The sequence below is a fragment of the Rutilus rutilus genome (genome assembly GCF_951802725.1).
Source record: "Rutilus rutilus genome assembly, chromosome: 18".
Classification (NCBI taxonomy): domain Eukaryota; kingdom Metazoa; phylum Chordata; class Actinopteri; order Cypriniformes; family Leuciscidae; genus Rutilus; species Rutilus rutilus.
This window is the reverse complement of record NC_140231.1, coordinates 20,340,076-20,356,181: the sequence shown is the minus strand read 5'-3', so window position 1 is coordinate 20,356,181 and position 16,106 is coordinate 20,340,076. Positions and strand designations below refer to the sequence as shown.

At 35.2% G+C, this 16,106-nt stretch overlaps 1 protein-coding gene across 1 annotated transcript; it reads left to right on the top strand.

Annotated features, from left to right (window-relative positions):
* Nucleotides 1-5,844: 5,844 nt before the first annotated feature.
* On the top strand, nucleotides 5,845-14,841 carry pold3 (polymerase (DNA-directed), delta 3, accessory subunit). The gene is made up of 12 exons (XM_084388246.1): nucleotides 5,845-6,021; nucleotides 6,340-6,395; nucleotides 6,501-6,603; nucleotides 6,686-6,725; nucleotides 7,104-7,236; nucleotides 7,328-7,583; nucleotides 7,663-7,735; nucleotides 7,817-7,994; nucleotides 9,746-9,858; nucleotides 10,146-10,228; nucleotides 10,584-10,662; nucleotides 14,128-14,841. Exons 1-12 carry the CDS (start codon nucleotides 5,953-5,955, stop codon nucleotides 14,331-14,333), a joined length of 1,389 nt encoding a protein of 462 aa, XP_084244372.1. The 5' UTR covers nucleotides 5,845-5,952; the 3' UTR covers nucleotides 14,334-14,841.
* The last annotated feature ends 1,265 nt before the right edge of the window (nucleotides 14,842-16,106 follow it).

Genomic DNA, 16,106 nt, shown 5'->3' with positions numbered 1-16,106 from the left:
CTGTGTTTAGTTTACGGTGTAGGAAGCCTCATATCAGGACAAGCAGAGCTGACGTTGTTATGGCAATGGGCGATGGCAATGCATGCATCCTTCACAAAAGTAATCCATCCGGCTCCAGGGGGATAAACGAAGGCCTTCTGAGGGTAATCCATGCGGTTTTGTCGTAAAAATATACATATTTAAAACTTTATAAACGAAAATATCTGGCTTCCGGCAACGTTCGACGCGCCGGATGGATTACTTTTGTGAAGGATGCATGCACATTTTGGGACTTGAAGGAGGTGGACCCCATAGCTTCACATTATAACCACTGAAAGTTCTAAGACATTTTCTAAAATAACTGAAAATGTGTTCGTCTGAAAAAAGATTGACATATGCATCTCAAACGGCTTGAGGGTGAGTAAATCATGGGTTAAATATCATTTTTGGCCGAACTATCCCTTTAATGATCTGTGTGGAACTACAGGGTTTTATCTCAGGGCCTTTGCAGACTCACAGAAACAAATAGGATTTAACTTGAGGAATGCATTGGACAAGGTCTTGTCATCGTCATCTATGCAGTTGGGGAATTGGAGTTGCACTTCAATTCAAAAATTGAAGTGTCATGGCAGTTTATAGGTACATAGCAAAATGTCAGCCTTTAGATTATCATAGTATGTCACCTTTCACTGTGCTGAGCCTGGTGACTTTTACTTGGATATTCCTTGTTTTTGTATGTGTAATGGCAATTTCATTGACTTTGAAACACCCATTTGCAGACATGACATAAATAAACTTTTCTGTGAAAGCATTTCCTTGTTGAATCTTGGATGCAAACAAGATATTTTTCAAAGGATCTATAATAGATTTATCTATATCAGCATGTCTGTCTTTTTTGTTTTTGTTCTGGTTTCCTATTTAAAAATAATTCTACCTTGTAGAAAATCTAAAGTAAATCGAGAGAAGTTGTATGCCACACTTGATTTCCTTTCTGAACACAACCCGTGGTCTTTTTTATTCTCTCTGCACTGTTTTTAAAATAGAAACATTGTCTCGTTATATACTTTTTTTGTCTGTTATATTCCTGACTCTTCCCCCTATTGTATATATATGGTATAAAATCAGGGCAAAAATACTGTATATTTTCTCAAGTTCGAGGATTAAAAACATGTAGCATTTTGCGGTTAGGGTTAGGGTTAACCAAACAGTTTCTGGTCCCCATTGAATTCCATAGTATTTTTTTTTTCATATGGAAGTCAGTGGGGACCAGCAACTGTTTGGTTACCTAAAATATTTTATTTTGTGTTCAAAAGGAGAAATAAACTCAGGTTTAGAACAATTTGAGGGTGAGTAAATGATTACAGATTTTTTACTTTTGGATGAACAAAAGTATCCCTTTAAAAGTGACAATGATAGAAGTTTTATTTTGAACTGCAGAAGCAAGTGTGCTCAAATAATGTTATTTAAACATGATAATGTATTCTTTGAGCTGTACTAAATGCACATGATTTAATAGCTAAGAAATATATGTACAGTATATATGCCTTGCTTATGGATTGGCAATTGACACTGCATATAACACATCTTTAATGCTATTAAAGTAAATAAAAATGAATCAGGCCTGTATCACATGCTTTAACACAGCAGTTGGTTGTTTTATCTGGATCTGTATTGGATGTTATGAACAATGAAAACACTGAATCTCAGACAAGAAAACGGAAATCAATGTAACACTTTAATGCCATCTTCTGGTATAAACCTAAATGCCACACAGGATATTTGTAAGATTATTGGCAAGCCATATTCTTTCCTCATCTTTTCACACTAGCTCTATTTCACTGCCTCCAACCAAAACACAAGGAAATAATAATAATAATAATAATAATAGTAAAAAATAAAAAATACAATAAAAAATAAAAAATAAAAAACCGTACCCATCATACCCTATAATAAAGTCCAGTTTCCCTTAAATAAACTAGTTCTCTCACCTGTTCTTTGTCTCATACTTAGGGTTGTTTAAGTGAGTCTCTTCTGCACCCCTTGCTCCTTCAGTTTATTTTCTATCAACTCTCTCTGCGTCTTATATTTTCTACAATATTATGACATGCTCCACAGATTCCTCTTCCTGGAAATCCTCCCATAGACCAGTCTGATGTTTCCTTATCATTTTTAATATTTTATTTAGAGCACAATGTCCCAACCTTAACCTAGTTAATACAATTTCCTCTCTGCTGTTTTCACTTACCTTATTTACTTTGATACTCCTTTGAATATGGTAAAGATGTCTCCCTTTACCCTCTTTATCCCACATTTCTTGCAACTTTTCTTCTTTAAAGGAGGCATTAAATTGATCAAAAGTGACAATGAAGACATTTATACTGTTACAAAAGATTTCTATTTAATAAATGCTTTAATACATTTAATAAATACATTTAATAAATGCTGTTCAATGAACTTTCTATTCATCAAAGAATCCTGGGAAAAGTATCACCATTTCCACAAAAATGTTAAGCTGCAAAAACGGTTTTCAACATTGATAATAATAATAATAATAATAATAATAATAATAAATGTTTCTTGAGTATATCAAATCAGCATTTCTGAAGGATCATGTGACACTGAAGACTGGAGTAATGATGCTGAAAATTCAGCTTTGCCATCAGAGGAATAAATTACATTTTTAAATGTATTTAAATAGAAAAAAAATATTTTAAATTGTAATACCATTTCATTTTTGATTAAATAAATTCAGCCTTGGTTGAGCATACGAGACTTCTTATAAAAACATAAAAATATGTAATGTCTCCAAACTTTTGACAGATACTGTCAAAGTGTGTGTGTCTTAGCATTTGACACTGCCTATCTTTTGTGGTATTAAACCCAATAAAGCAGGCCTGTACCACATGAAAACAGTGGTTAGTTTTCATAAATATAGTTGCTCAATATAGAATGTCATGATCAATGATAACACTGAAACTATCAAAAGTATCAAAGTAACACTTTGGTGCCATCTTCTGGCTAAAAACCTACATGTAGGGCCTATATGATTTTTGCAAGAATACGGGCAAGCCAAAATCCAAAGGTTTGAATATCATTCTGTTGTTCCATTATTATATTGTTATTTGCAGACACCCATCACAGATTAAACTGAATCTGAAAAATGCTATAGTGCAAGAAGATGATGCTCCAAATCATACTTTAAATAATATATATATATATATATTATAGATATATATTTAATAATGATAAATGTACATTGATGATATACTTTAAAGTTTACATTATTTCACTTTTGTTAAATTTGATTACACTTTTCTGAATTTTATACTTCTTCAAAATTTCTGTTACATCAACTGTGCTGTATTGTTTGCCAAGTAACTTTTTTAATTTGGCAACAAGACCACATTTCAAATTAAATACATTAAGGAATTCACTGGACATTATTGGAAATGAAATAGTATTTATTGTAGAAATGAGTCTACAATGTCCTGTAAAAAAGCAACTAATACAAGAGCCATAACTATAAGGTTTGAGTAAAAAAAACAAAAACATCTATCTGTTTCAAACATCTATTTTTGTGAATTCTTTCTTCCAAACTAAAATTCCAATAAAACCATATTGGCATATGCAAGAGTCAAATACAGAGGGTCTCAGCAATGTCAGGATACTCAAAATTAAGACACATAAAAATTAAAGCCATCTGGATAAGCATGTGTTTCGGATCAGGTGATGATTTTTTAAGTTGATAATTTGCTGCAGCCTCAAACACGTGATGGTGTGAATGCCTCTTGCGTTTTGGTATTTTCTGATTACACCAAATTAGATTAAGAACAGTACGTCTATTCATTCTGCTGCATAATTCAATTTTTAACTAAAAGTCTGATTGGAGTGGTTTCAGATGAGTTACTCCTCCTTCTAGAGACACATGGAAAATAAGACCCAGCCTGACCAGAGTACAGAGCAAACGTCTCAGGAGTGCCATCATCCGAAGAAACCAACATGAAACCTCAGAGTATACTTGTCTTGCTTGTCCTTGCCGTCTTAGCATTGCACTGTAAGTTTTGTATGTTCGCATGTGGTGCTAGAAGTGTTTAAACTGACTTTTACTTTTTATGTGCTTGTGTGAACCTAAAACTTTACAGTTTACAGTGGGAAAAACTTGAACGGTAGAACAGCAAAACTCATGGATACATGGCTTCTTTTTTTTTAATCATTTTGGTAGAATTACAGTGCTAAAACATTTCATTTCTGTCAAAGGCAAAGAGAATGAGGCTGCATCATTTCCCTGGAGCTGTGCAAGTCTCAGTGGAGTTTGCAGACAAGGAGTGTGTCTGCCTTCAGAGCTTTACTTTGGACCCTTAGGCTGTGGCAAGGGATTCTTGTAAGTACTGTTACATTTATATAGCAATAGACTCTTAGAAAAAAGGCCCAATGGGGTTCTCTATTTACCCTATGGGTTCTTGACTCAATTTTAAAGAACACTTTATGCCAAAAATGTTCTATATAGGAAGAAATGTCTTAAATGACTGCATAATACTTTCATAAAAGCATAATAATGCTTTTTAATTGATCAAATTTGATGGATCCCATGACTGACAGAACCCTGTATAACCATTTCTTCTAACTATTTCATGTCTGTTACTTCAGTTATAACCTATTTGTTTCTTCTTTTCAGATGCTGTGTATCACATTTTCTTTGATAATTGAAAATGATGTGGCAGAAGTTCCTCAAAAGTCCACCATGTGAATCCAGTCTTACCTATGTTAATTCTCTGTGTTTTAACTCATCACACGCCTACATATTTAATTTGTAATAATGTATATGAAGAGATGTGTTAGAGATGCCTTAAGGATTGACATATATTAAATGGTTGTGTATATAACACTGATTGTCATCGAATAGCATCAGATGATCAAGGATTTCAAATCATCATGTTAAGAGGAACCTAATAAACTGTTATCTTGTCTGCATATTTAACAGCACTGATGGAATAATACAACTAATAAACTATTGTTTAACTTTCTGTTAAATGTTTTCTATGTAATAGTCCTTAAAGACAATTATTACTATAATAATAATAAAAAAATAAATAAGTCTGTGGTTGTCAACTGTCAACTTGAAATTAAACCAAAGGAGGAAAGACTGCTTGGGCCTATGTGTGTGCACAGGTAATATCATTCATTTGAGAAACTACACTAATGAGTTCAGTTAAATAACTACCGGTATTTCGAGAAAAATATTTTATGTTTCTGACAGACTTTTGCTGAAACAGCAAATTAAACTATTTTAAACAATGCCATAGAAAAATCTATTCACAGTTTTTGCCAAAATACCAATAACTTTAAATAATTAACATGAATAGCCTAATAATAATAATAAATTATTAAATAAAGTTATAACTTAACATAAATTATAAAATATAATTAAATTAAATAAAACTATAAATACCTCTCAATAAATTAAAGATAATTTAATAAGATAAGCTACAATAAAATGTTGCAACTTATAATAGGCACCACTGTCATACTAATAGAACACGGCGTGTTGCATTGTTTATAATAGTAAGCTATTCATAGGCATGACAGACATCCGATCTGACATCTGTCTGATATGACCCTATGGATATGACAGACATCCGAACATTTTGTAAGGGTTACAAGAACTCCTGAAATATTTCATAAACAAAAGTCGCACAAACATACAAGAAACTGCAAGCAAATTAAATCGATGCAAACGTACTCGTACTAACGCCATATGATTCAATATGTCGCGTAAGCATGATAAAAAGCTAATGCACATGTTTTGTTGTAAAGTGTGTAGCGTAGTAGACTACAGTAGTACCTCTGGCTGCTATTGGACGCTCTAGCCCACATGACCGGAAGTAAATACGGTTCAGCAGCAGTTCCCGCTTTTGGCAGCTCTTTCAATCACACAACTTGTAGTGCTACTAGCAGCAGCCAGTCATTCCGGATATGGATATGGATATGGATGACCTGTATTTAGACAATATTGATGAATTTGTGAATGATCAAAATAAGATCGTAAGTCATTCTTCACAACGAGATCGCTATTGTCATTTGTAAATGTGAATTTTCAGTTGAGATACCAATATGCGTTATAACGTACATGTGGATGCTGTGGTTGAGTGCTTGTTTACTTGACTGGCCAGAGTTGGGAACCAATACAAATGACCGACTGATTTTATGACCTTCGGTTCCGTTAACGGGTTGTCTTCAAGTGCAGTCTGATTTCAGACAGAATAGTAGTTATGATTCGTAATGTTACTATGTTATGTTGCATTTAGGTAGCATGAGAAGCATACGACTACAAGTCAGCATTTATATTTTGTTTTTTTGCAGGTCACCTACAAATGGCTCAGTTTAACTCTTGGAGTCCACGTGAACACAGCAAAACAGTAAGTCTTGTCCTTTCCATTCATGCCACTTTCAATGTATTCAAGCATACATTTGTTTCTTGATAATCTGTTGGAGTCACTAGTGTTCATGTCACTTTGTTGCAGAATGTTGTATCATTACTTGGAGCAGAAACGCAGGGAAAGTTCAGGGACTCCCCTTCATGCCACCTACCTTGTATCTGGCAAGTTTGTTGAGAATGGCAGTACGGTAAGGACTGAGATCTGATCACTGCTTCAAACGAATTAACATTATTTTAAGATCTGCCATGAATATTTCCCTTTCCTTTTAGTGCCATAAAGTATCAGTAGTGCGTGAGGACAAGCTTGACGGTAAGATTATCATATTTGTATCTGTAAATTACAACAAATAGCATTTTAGAAATTCAATAATTCTTAGCTCAGAAATGTCGTTCCGTGGTAGCTTACATATATTTTAATTGTTTGAGGGGGTGATTTTATATAAAATAAATTATATTAAAATGTTAATAAAAATGTTTTTGGGGTGATTTATATTTATATTATTAAAAAATGTATTTCTATTGTTTATATAAAAATTATCGAGAGCAAAATAAAAAGAAATATTATGCAAATCTGTGTTAGCGGTAATCCAAGTGAAATTTCAGGCCATAAGTGTTTTCATGTAATTTTCTATTTACATTTTTCAGTTGAGGAGAATCTTTTCTTTTTTTTTGGTTTGTTTTTTCACAGCTGTTAAAGCAAAGATGGATGTGACAATCAGTGTGCATGTCTACAGTGTGCAGAGAGCGGAGCTGAAGGATAGTTCTCCACTTTACAGTACAGATTACGATGCTGTTAAGGAGAACCTAAAGAACTGCAACAAGTAAGTGATCCTCATATAACCTGTATGCATGCATCATTATGAGCAATCCCTCCACCTACTGACACGTCCGATATTTCTCCTCTTTCGTCAGGTACAGCGCTATACGTTGTGCTGCGGCGGTCCCCGTGGCATCTGTAGAGCTGCAGAGAGCTCAGGAGGTGGCTTTGGTCCCTCCAGTGGAGAAGGAAATCAATAAACCTCGCTTGAATGAAAACACTTCTGCTACCTCAAAACCTAGTGCTAAGCAGCCAGCAGGCATCATGGGAATGTTTGCAAGCAAAAATGCTTCTAAGAGTCAAGAATCCAGCAAGGACGTGAAAACAGAGCAGAAAGATGATTCTTCCCTGGTAAGTGTGTAACTCTGTAGTTTAAGGTTGAAGACACAAGATTGTGTGTAAAAATGTATAATTGTTTCATATGTCGTAGGTTGAAACCTCAAAAACCAAACCGGCCTCCAAAGCGAACCCTATGAGTAACTTCTTTGGGAAGCCTGCCCAAAGTGAGTTTTTTTTTTTTTTTTTTACTATCAAAAAAACCATAACGTACAGCAATAAACAAAATGTTTTCCTGTAAAATTTAGAAAAGGTAGATGAAAAACCCAACAAAAGCATCAAAGAGGAGACCGACGGCGACTCTGCAGCATCGACTACTGCAAGTGTGAAACTGTCACAGCCGTCTCCCAAATCTGAGTTTGCCATGAAAGAGGAACGATCTAAGGTGTCCAGTGCTTTGAAAGTTGAATCAAAAGACACTCGGAAGTAAGCTTTACTTTTTACTACGTTTTTTTTCACTAAAATATGTATACATACAGACACACAGCGCTGGAAAAAAATTAACAGACCACTGCAAAATTAGCAGTGTCTCTGGATTTACTATTTATATGTATGGGTTTGAGTAAAGTTAACATTTTTGTTTCTATATTCCTGGAAAAAACTTGCTTTCTTCTGCTTTGACGATGTTTTACCGCGCAAGACATTGTTCCATGCCATCAGGGCATATGTGCGAGGTGGTCAAATTTCCTCCAGAGCAGAGCACGACTTTCTGAAGATTCTGCTCCACTCGCTCAGTCCGCACACTCAACCCAGAATGCTCTTTGTGATATGCAATAAGCAATAGGTCTAAGGTTCTGGAGTTCAAATATTGTTTTAATGAAGTTGCAAACCTTATACATAGCCTAAATGCACAGTAAACATCACAGTTAAGAGCAAAGAAGGAGTGTGGAGAAACTGAGATTGCAAAGATTCATTTTGTAATATAACAGCAAAGTTTTTTTTATTGTTTTTTTTAATTGTGGATAAAAAGCTTGAAATACCTTTGCAGTGATACACTGTTAACGAACATCCCGCAGCCACACTGATCGGTGTGCGCCGTTTAAACGAATATGTAAATATGTGCTGCACGCTTTCCTCTCAATAGCAAAATAAACATACAACAAAAATAACAGCGGTGAGAAAACAGCAGTTAAAAAAATCATCTGATCATAGTGATGTGGATATCATTGTCACGTTTATTTATAACCTACTACACTATTGCTTTAAAGCCACAAATATCATAACTGCTTTGTATTGGCCTACTGTAATTGAGACATTTATTCAAGTGTTACAAATAGTACATAGTACAGAGAAATTTAATGAGTGAGGATTTGAACGAATGTCGTTTTACCGAGTGAGCGTGAGATGGTGGATGAGTGGAGCGTTCGCTCGGGCCATGAGCCCTGGCATAGAGCCGAATATTGAGTGGAGTGTCACACCACTTTGCTTATATTCTCTGAAATCCACACAGCCAGGCCAATCAAGGTGTGGATATGAGGACCACCAGATCAAAACCCTATCATGGCCAGCCCAATCTCCAGACCTGAACCCCATTTAAAACCTCTGGAATGTGATCAAGAGGAAGATGGAAGGTCACAAGCCGTCAAACAAAGCTCAGCTGCTTGAATTTTTGCACCAGGAGTGGCATAAAGTCACCCAAAAGCAATGTGACCGACTGATAGAGAGCATGCCAAGCTGTGATTGGAAATCAGGGTTATTCCACCAAATATTGATTTCTTAACACTTCTGAAGTTAAAGCATCAGTATTGTGTTGTTTTGCAATATTCTTCAAGGTCTGAAAACATGGCATTTTTTTATTTATTTTTACCAGTTGTCATTTTCTGCAAATAAATGCTCTAAATGACAAATTTAAATTTAATTCTTTAAATTTTACTCAAACGCATACATATAAATAGTAAATCCAAAGAAACTGCTAATTTTACAGTGGTCTCTTAATTTTTTCAGAGGTGTGTGTGTGTGTGTGTGTGTGTGTGTGTGTGTGTGTGTGTGTGTGTGTGTGTGTGTGTGTGTAGTAGGCTATATATACAAAATAAATATACAGTGTAAACACAGCCATTATTTTGCAAATAATGCAACATTTAAAGGTTCAATCAATTTCCTTAAAGAGTCTGGATTATATGGCATGTGTTATATTTGTCCTCAAAAATGTGAGCGAAAATATGTTTGTTTTCTCTAAGTAAATCAAAGCGTCCTGAGGTTGTGGACAGTGATGATGAGAAAATGGATAACCAGCAGCAGAAGAAGAGACGGCGTATAAAGAAGCCCCAGCCAGACAGCAGTGATGATGAAGGTACGAAAGAGATAGGGGGAAAACAACAAGAAGAAGAAAAAAAAAAAACCAGGCTCACGTCATGCTTGGTGGATTTGAATCAATCCAGATGAGGCGCTCTGTGACCCAAAATGAAGAAAAACAAAGAAATAGGTTCTCCCTCTGGGCAGAGTGCTGAATAAAATATCTAAATTGTTCTCTAATTGATAACATTCATTGTGTTTCTTCTCTCATTCTCTCTTTTCCTCTGTCTGTATATATATCTGATGTATGTATGTGATCTGTCTTTTCTTCTTTTCCTCTTCCAGTTGTGCCAGATTCTCCACCTGTGCCAACCAAACAGAGTCCCAGCCCCAAAAAACAAGTGAAGAGAGAGCCTGTTTCACACCAAGTAAGCATTACCAACACTTTTATTGATTTTATTTTGGTATTTGTTGACTTGGACATGCCAAGCCACTCAAACAAGAGGGTCAAGGTTTGCCTGGTTAGCATGGGTATTAAAGGGATAGTTCACCCTCAAGTGAATTTCATTACTCTGCTGAACACAAAAGAATATATTTTTAAGGAATGTTGGTAACCAAATAGTTAATGGACTCCATTGACATCCATAAATACTATGGAAGTCAATGGGGTTCATCAACTGTTTGGTTACCGACATTCTTCAAAATATCTTATACATTAATTTACAACACAAACATCTCACTTGTATTTTACATAAAGTAATATTGTCATTTAATTATGTTTAGGAGAGCTCCGAGGTGAAGAGGAGGAAAAGGAGGCGTGTTTTGAAGTCTAACACATTTGTTGATGAAGACGGTTCCTTTGGTAAGTATAATTTCAGGTGACATTATCCATTGTCTTGATTAGTGGTTGACCATATGGCTTTTTTTGATGGCAGATGCCTATATCTTAGAGAGCATTGTGTCCAATGGCTGATATATATGATGATTCTGTAATCCTATTATAGTATTTTTCACAAATAACAAAATAGTTAAAAACATTAATGAAGGAAGTAAACACTAGCCAACAGTGCACTAAGTAAACTGGTAAGTTTGTGCTGGATATGGTGCAACACTTTGAAATCAAGGATTTAAAGTGAGGATGCTCATAACTGATTGGGTAACCATTAAACAACAGTAAGAATTTTGACAGATTAATACTTACAGTTAAATGGTTGAAAAAGTAATGTAAGTCATGCTTAAGGTAATTTTACAAGATGTTTTAAAACGTTTGCTGTTTAAAAAAAAAAGTATATTTGTATTTTACTTTGATAATGAACAGGCTGTGATGTCAAGTTAGCAATGCTAGAACTGATACGTTGTGTGTGCGCGGCGTGTGTGAGGCGTCTGTGCGATCATTTAATTTTTTTCTTTATAACAGCGGAAACAACTTAAAATAATCCATAATTTATGATCATACAGATAAGAGTAAGACATCATCATCTTCTGTAGAGTAGGGATGGGTATCATTAAGGTTTTAATGGTTTTACTACTCTTACAATACTTTTTTTTTTTGCTATATTTTTGTATAAAAAATTAATAACAAATAAAATTGCTTTATATATCTATAGCAAACGAAACCAAAATAAAAAAACATATTTGTAAATGCACCAGTGTGCAGGCATCTATTTATGCCCATTTAAGGCATAAACTGTGTAATTTGGCATTATGCTTACTAGGGGTGACCCCGAATAGTCGAAGAATCGATGCTTTGATAGGAGGAGCCTGATTCGATTACCAGTCTCACTTCGTAGAGGTGTTATGAAACAAGGATCATGCCATTTTGGCTATATGGGGGTGCTCAATGTCTGATTTCACATAGAACTACCGGTTTTCTGCCAGTAATTTAATATACAGCCTATTGTAATGCTGTAAATAAAAATGTAAAAAGAAAGAAGCTTTTAATAAATATGTTTAACGTGCATGAATAAAACCTGTGAGAGATTTAAGTTTCACTTTCCGTGACCGACAGAGGAGCATCTTGGCAGCAGGGATTTAAATCTTTAACCATATCTGGGATAAGAAAATCTAAAGTGTGGATGCACACCATCAGAAAGGATATTCTCCAAGGCTGGATTTAGCATCAGGAAAACCATGATCGCACTTCTGCCGACCAACGTTAACAAGTTGGTTTTCCTCGGGACGTTCTAAAACGCTTAACGTGGCTTAATGTATTAAGACAGCGAAATTTAAAGACCAAAATAAACACCATAGTAAACACCATACTAATTAAAGGGATAGTTCACCCAAAAATGAAAATTCTGTCATCATTTACTCACCCTCAAGTTGTTCCAAACCTGTATGAGTTTCTTTGTTCTGCTGAACACAAAGGAAGATATTTGGAAATTGGAAGAATGTTTGTAATCAACAGATCTCCCCCATTGACTTCCATAGTAGGAAAAAAATATACTATGGTAGTCAATGGGGACCGAGATCTGTTTGGTTACAAACATTCTTCCAAATATCTTCCTTTGTGTTCAGCAGAACAAAGAAACTCATACAGGTTTGGAACAACTTGAGGGTGAGTAAATGATGACAGAATTTTCATTTTTGGGTGAACTATCCCTTTAAGCAAACTATGTACAGAAAAGCAGATGAGCGCAGAATATGGACACAACGCATTTAATTCAGTAAGCGTTTTCCTCCCAAGAAAACACTTAACGTGGTTTAAAGGCTACTAAGACAGTGGTATTAAAATATCAAATTCTGACCATACTATGTGCAGATAAGCAGATTAACCCAGAATATGAACCTTCTATAGAAAGCCACATGCAACATGTAATTAAACGCGTTGAGTTTATATTCTGCGCTCATCTGCTTTCCTGCAGGCTATATAGTATGCTTTATCAATAAGATGTGTACAGAATTTGATCTTTTAATATGACTAGCCTACATTAAGCCGTGTTTTTCACGTTTAAGTGTTTTAGAATGTCCTTTTTCCACAATTTGAAAAGACTCAAACGGACACAGGCAGAGTGAAATACTGGATTTTTTTCAGGTAGGGTACAAGTGATTTCAAAGTTGGCTATACTTGAGTTATTTTTAATAATTTCTTTATTTTATTTTATTTATTTATCTATCACTCAGGGTTATCTAATTTAACTATTTTTGGCTTGTGTTTTGAATTTATATTCCCCTGCACTCTAGGCATTTTGCACACATTTGCACGGTTGTGAATCGATTCTGACTTATTTTTTTATTTATTTTTTACTATAAGAAAGGTATATTCTGTTCCGATTTAATTCTGTAAGTCTTTTAGTTTCGGTGCATTGATGTTGCGCTGTACTTATAGAGCGTGCTCGCACAGGCAATTTAGCCGATTTAATTTGATTTGCCAACATGTGAAATGCAAATCCTGTCTGCAGTGTGGCCTTTTTGCAGTTATTTTATTTCTTAGTTTTATTGATCCAAAATATTTGTATACATTTTCTCCTATTCTTTGTGTGATGTTCTGTACATCATGTCTTTAAAATGTTAAAGCCCCGCCCCTCCCGTCCCCCTGTCCCCCACATGCACATGATTCGACTCGACTTGACGATTCTGATTCTATGTAAATCCTTAGTCAGGGACACCCCTAATGCTTACCCTTTCTTTCCTATTTAACCAGGAAGATCCCTTTAAATAGCCGTGACTGTACTGAACCCTCTCCTTTTACAAGCACATCATTTTATGCGTCCTGACAGAAACTCTTGAATCATTGAGTAAATCATAAGTTACATTAAAGAAATGCAGAGTGCTGACAAACTGTTTGTGCTGAAACTATTTATTCCAGATTATTTTTGTCTTTGTTCATGCAAAGGAAATCATGCTTTTGGTATTTGAAGACCAAAAGCATGAATGTTTGTGTTTGATTCCTAGAACTTCGAGGCCCTGGTATTATTTTTGTACTTAGCACAGTGTCTAATATTACGCATTCCTTAATGCCAGTTTTCTGTTCAGCACAATAACTCTTTGAAGTGGACATTTTTATTGTATGGTGGTAAAAACTCATTGCATATGTTTGTTTGTTTTATTATTTATTTGCTGGTGTATACATGGTTGACCAGATGAAGGTTTAGAGTTTCCAGTCAGAAATGTGTATGGTGCTGTCTACAGATGCAGTATTTAAATACATAAGCACAGTAACAATGAGAAGGCTGTTAATATTAATTATGCCACCTAAGGAACTTTCTTTAGGCCAAAATGGATGGCAATATCTCTTGTGAAAAAAATAAATTCAAAATGTATATCACTACATGTTTCTTGACAGTGTCTCTCTGACAATAAATATCAAATGTATCTGTTTTCCTAGTGACCGAGAAGGGTTACGTGAGCGAGTCTTACTCTGAGAGTGAAGAGGAGCCTGAACCCAAAAGTCAAGCCAAGGACTCAAGCTCACTCAAGCAGTCATTTGGAAAAAGGGAGGAAGAGAAAAAAGAAAAGAGTCAGAAGAAGACCTCTGCCTCTAACAAATCTTCAAAACAGCCATCCATTATGGGATTTTTCCAGAAGAAATGATTTATTCTTCTTATTCTTTCATGGATTTTTAAAGGAATAGTTCACCTGTATATGAAAATCGTTGTTAACTACTCACCTTCATGTTGTTCCTAAACACACACTCACATAAATATAATATTTCTCTCTAAAGAAGGGACAAAAATAACAAGGCTTAAGAAATAATGACAATTTTCATTTTTGGGTGAACTATATTCCTTTTAAGCACTTAGTTTTCAGCAGTGACTTTCCTATGAACCACATATGATGCTATAAGGAGGAAGTATATCTTGTTTGTCAATGAAAGGCCCCTCGTAGACATTGACATGGAGTAGATTTCTGCTTCTACGAGAACAACATTTATGTGCTGACTATCACTTAACTTTACATGCTGGATGTCCTTACCGAAAGCATATGGCCAACCTCCATTACTTGACTATTTCTTTGCAAATTCATGTTACATAAGTTTATTTTGTCATTGTCTGGACATTTTTTAGAATGTTGCTGGATGATAAATAAAAGTTTGAAATCATTTTTCTTTTTGTTTGTATGAATATTCTTGTAAAATAAATATTAGTGCTTTAGCCAGAAATTACTCTGACATTAAGGAGTTATTAAGTCCATTAAAACGCCGCTCAACGGTCAAGAAAATGTTTTTCACTTGCTGTCTTGTTTGGTTCCTGTGAGTCGAGTTGTTTTCTCCTCCAAGCTTCATATTTCTAAATGACATCAGTTTCTGGCACCGTAGTTGTGTTGATCTTGGACATTTCCATTTATCAAAACTAAACTTACTGTGTGAAATGGCATGCCTCTGGAAATGCACATCAAAATCAGTCCAAGCTCTTCTGATCCAGTGCCACAGACATGAAATTGAGCGTTTTGTGCCAAGACATCATTCCCCATAAACTCACTTTTTTTTCCCTGAGGAAAGGCTCCTAAACTTAGACCTGAGCGGGTGTGTGCAACCGAACACAAGAACAGTGTTCTTTATATTGTTGTAAAAACATCTGTAATTGTGCTTTCAAACATGAAGACCAGCAAAGTGAGAATTTCTGGCTGTTTTATGTATTAAATATTCAGATTTTGTCACTTTGTGATCATTTGATATGGAAAAAAATTACCTTATCCAGCTGCATTCTGTGAAGGAAAACAATTTGGTTGTGTTTGTTTTGTGCAGTTAGGTGTTTGCTCATTCCCTTAGCTCACCCCGTGCAGGCCTCTCATTTATGTAGAGTGGGGTAAGGTGCCCATTCTGGATACCTTATCAAACAGCCGTTTAAAATGTTAGGTGCCTCGTTGTCTGAGAAAATCCTTTGCTCGATTGCATAGCTGGTGTTGGAAAAATGCGCCAATGCTTTTGGCTCGTCGATGCTTCAGGAGAGTGCGGGTAACTGTTTCCAGGTTCCCCTTCAGCCTTCAAAGGTACACTTGTTCAGCTACCTGTTTGGATCCTTTTGGTTTCCATTTAAATCACTAATACACAGCAATAATGGAACATTTGATACAATTAAGTCCAATTTCCAGCCTGATTGCCAGTGAGAATACAGGCTGCATTGTCATGATTTACTCACCCTCATGTCATTTTTAATGACTTTATTTTTTCTGAAAATAGACTATTTTTTTAAGGAGTTTTTGTCTGTACAATGTAAATCAACGGGGTCCATAACAACCATTCTATTTTTTTGTCAATTATGGAAAACAGACATCTTGCATAATATCTTTTATGTTCAACAGAAGTCATACAGGTTTGGTCCAACATAAGGGTGACTAAATCATGACAGAATTTTCAGTTTAGAA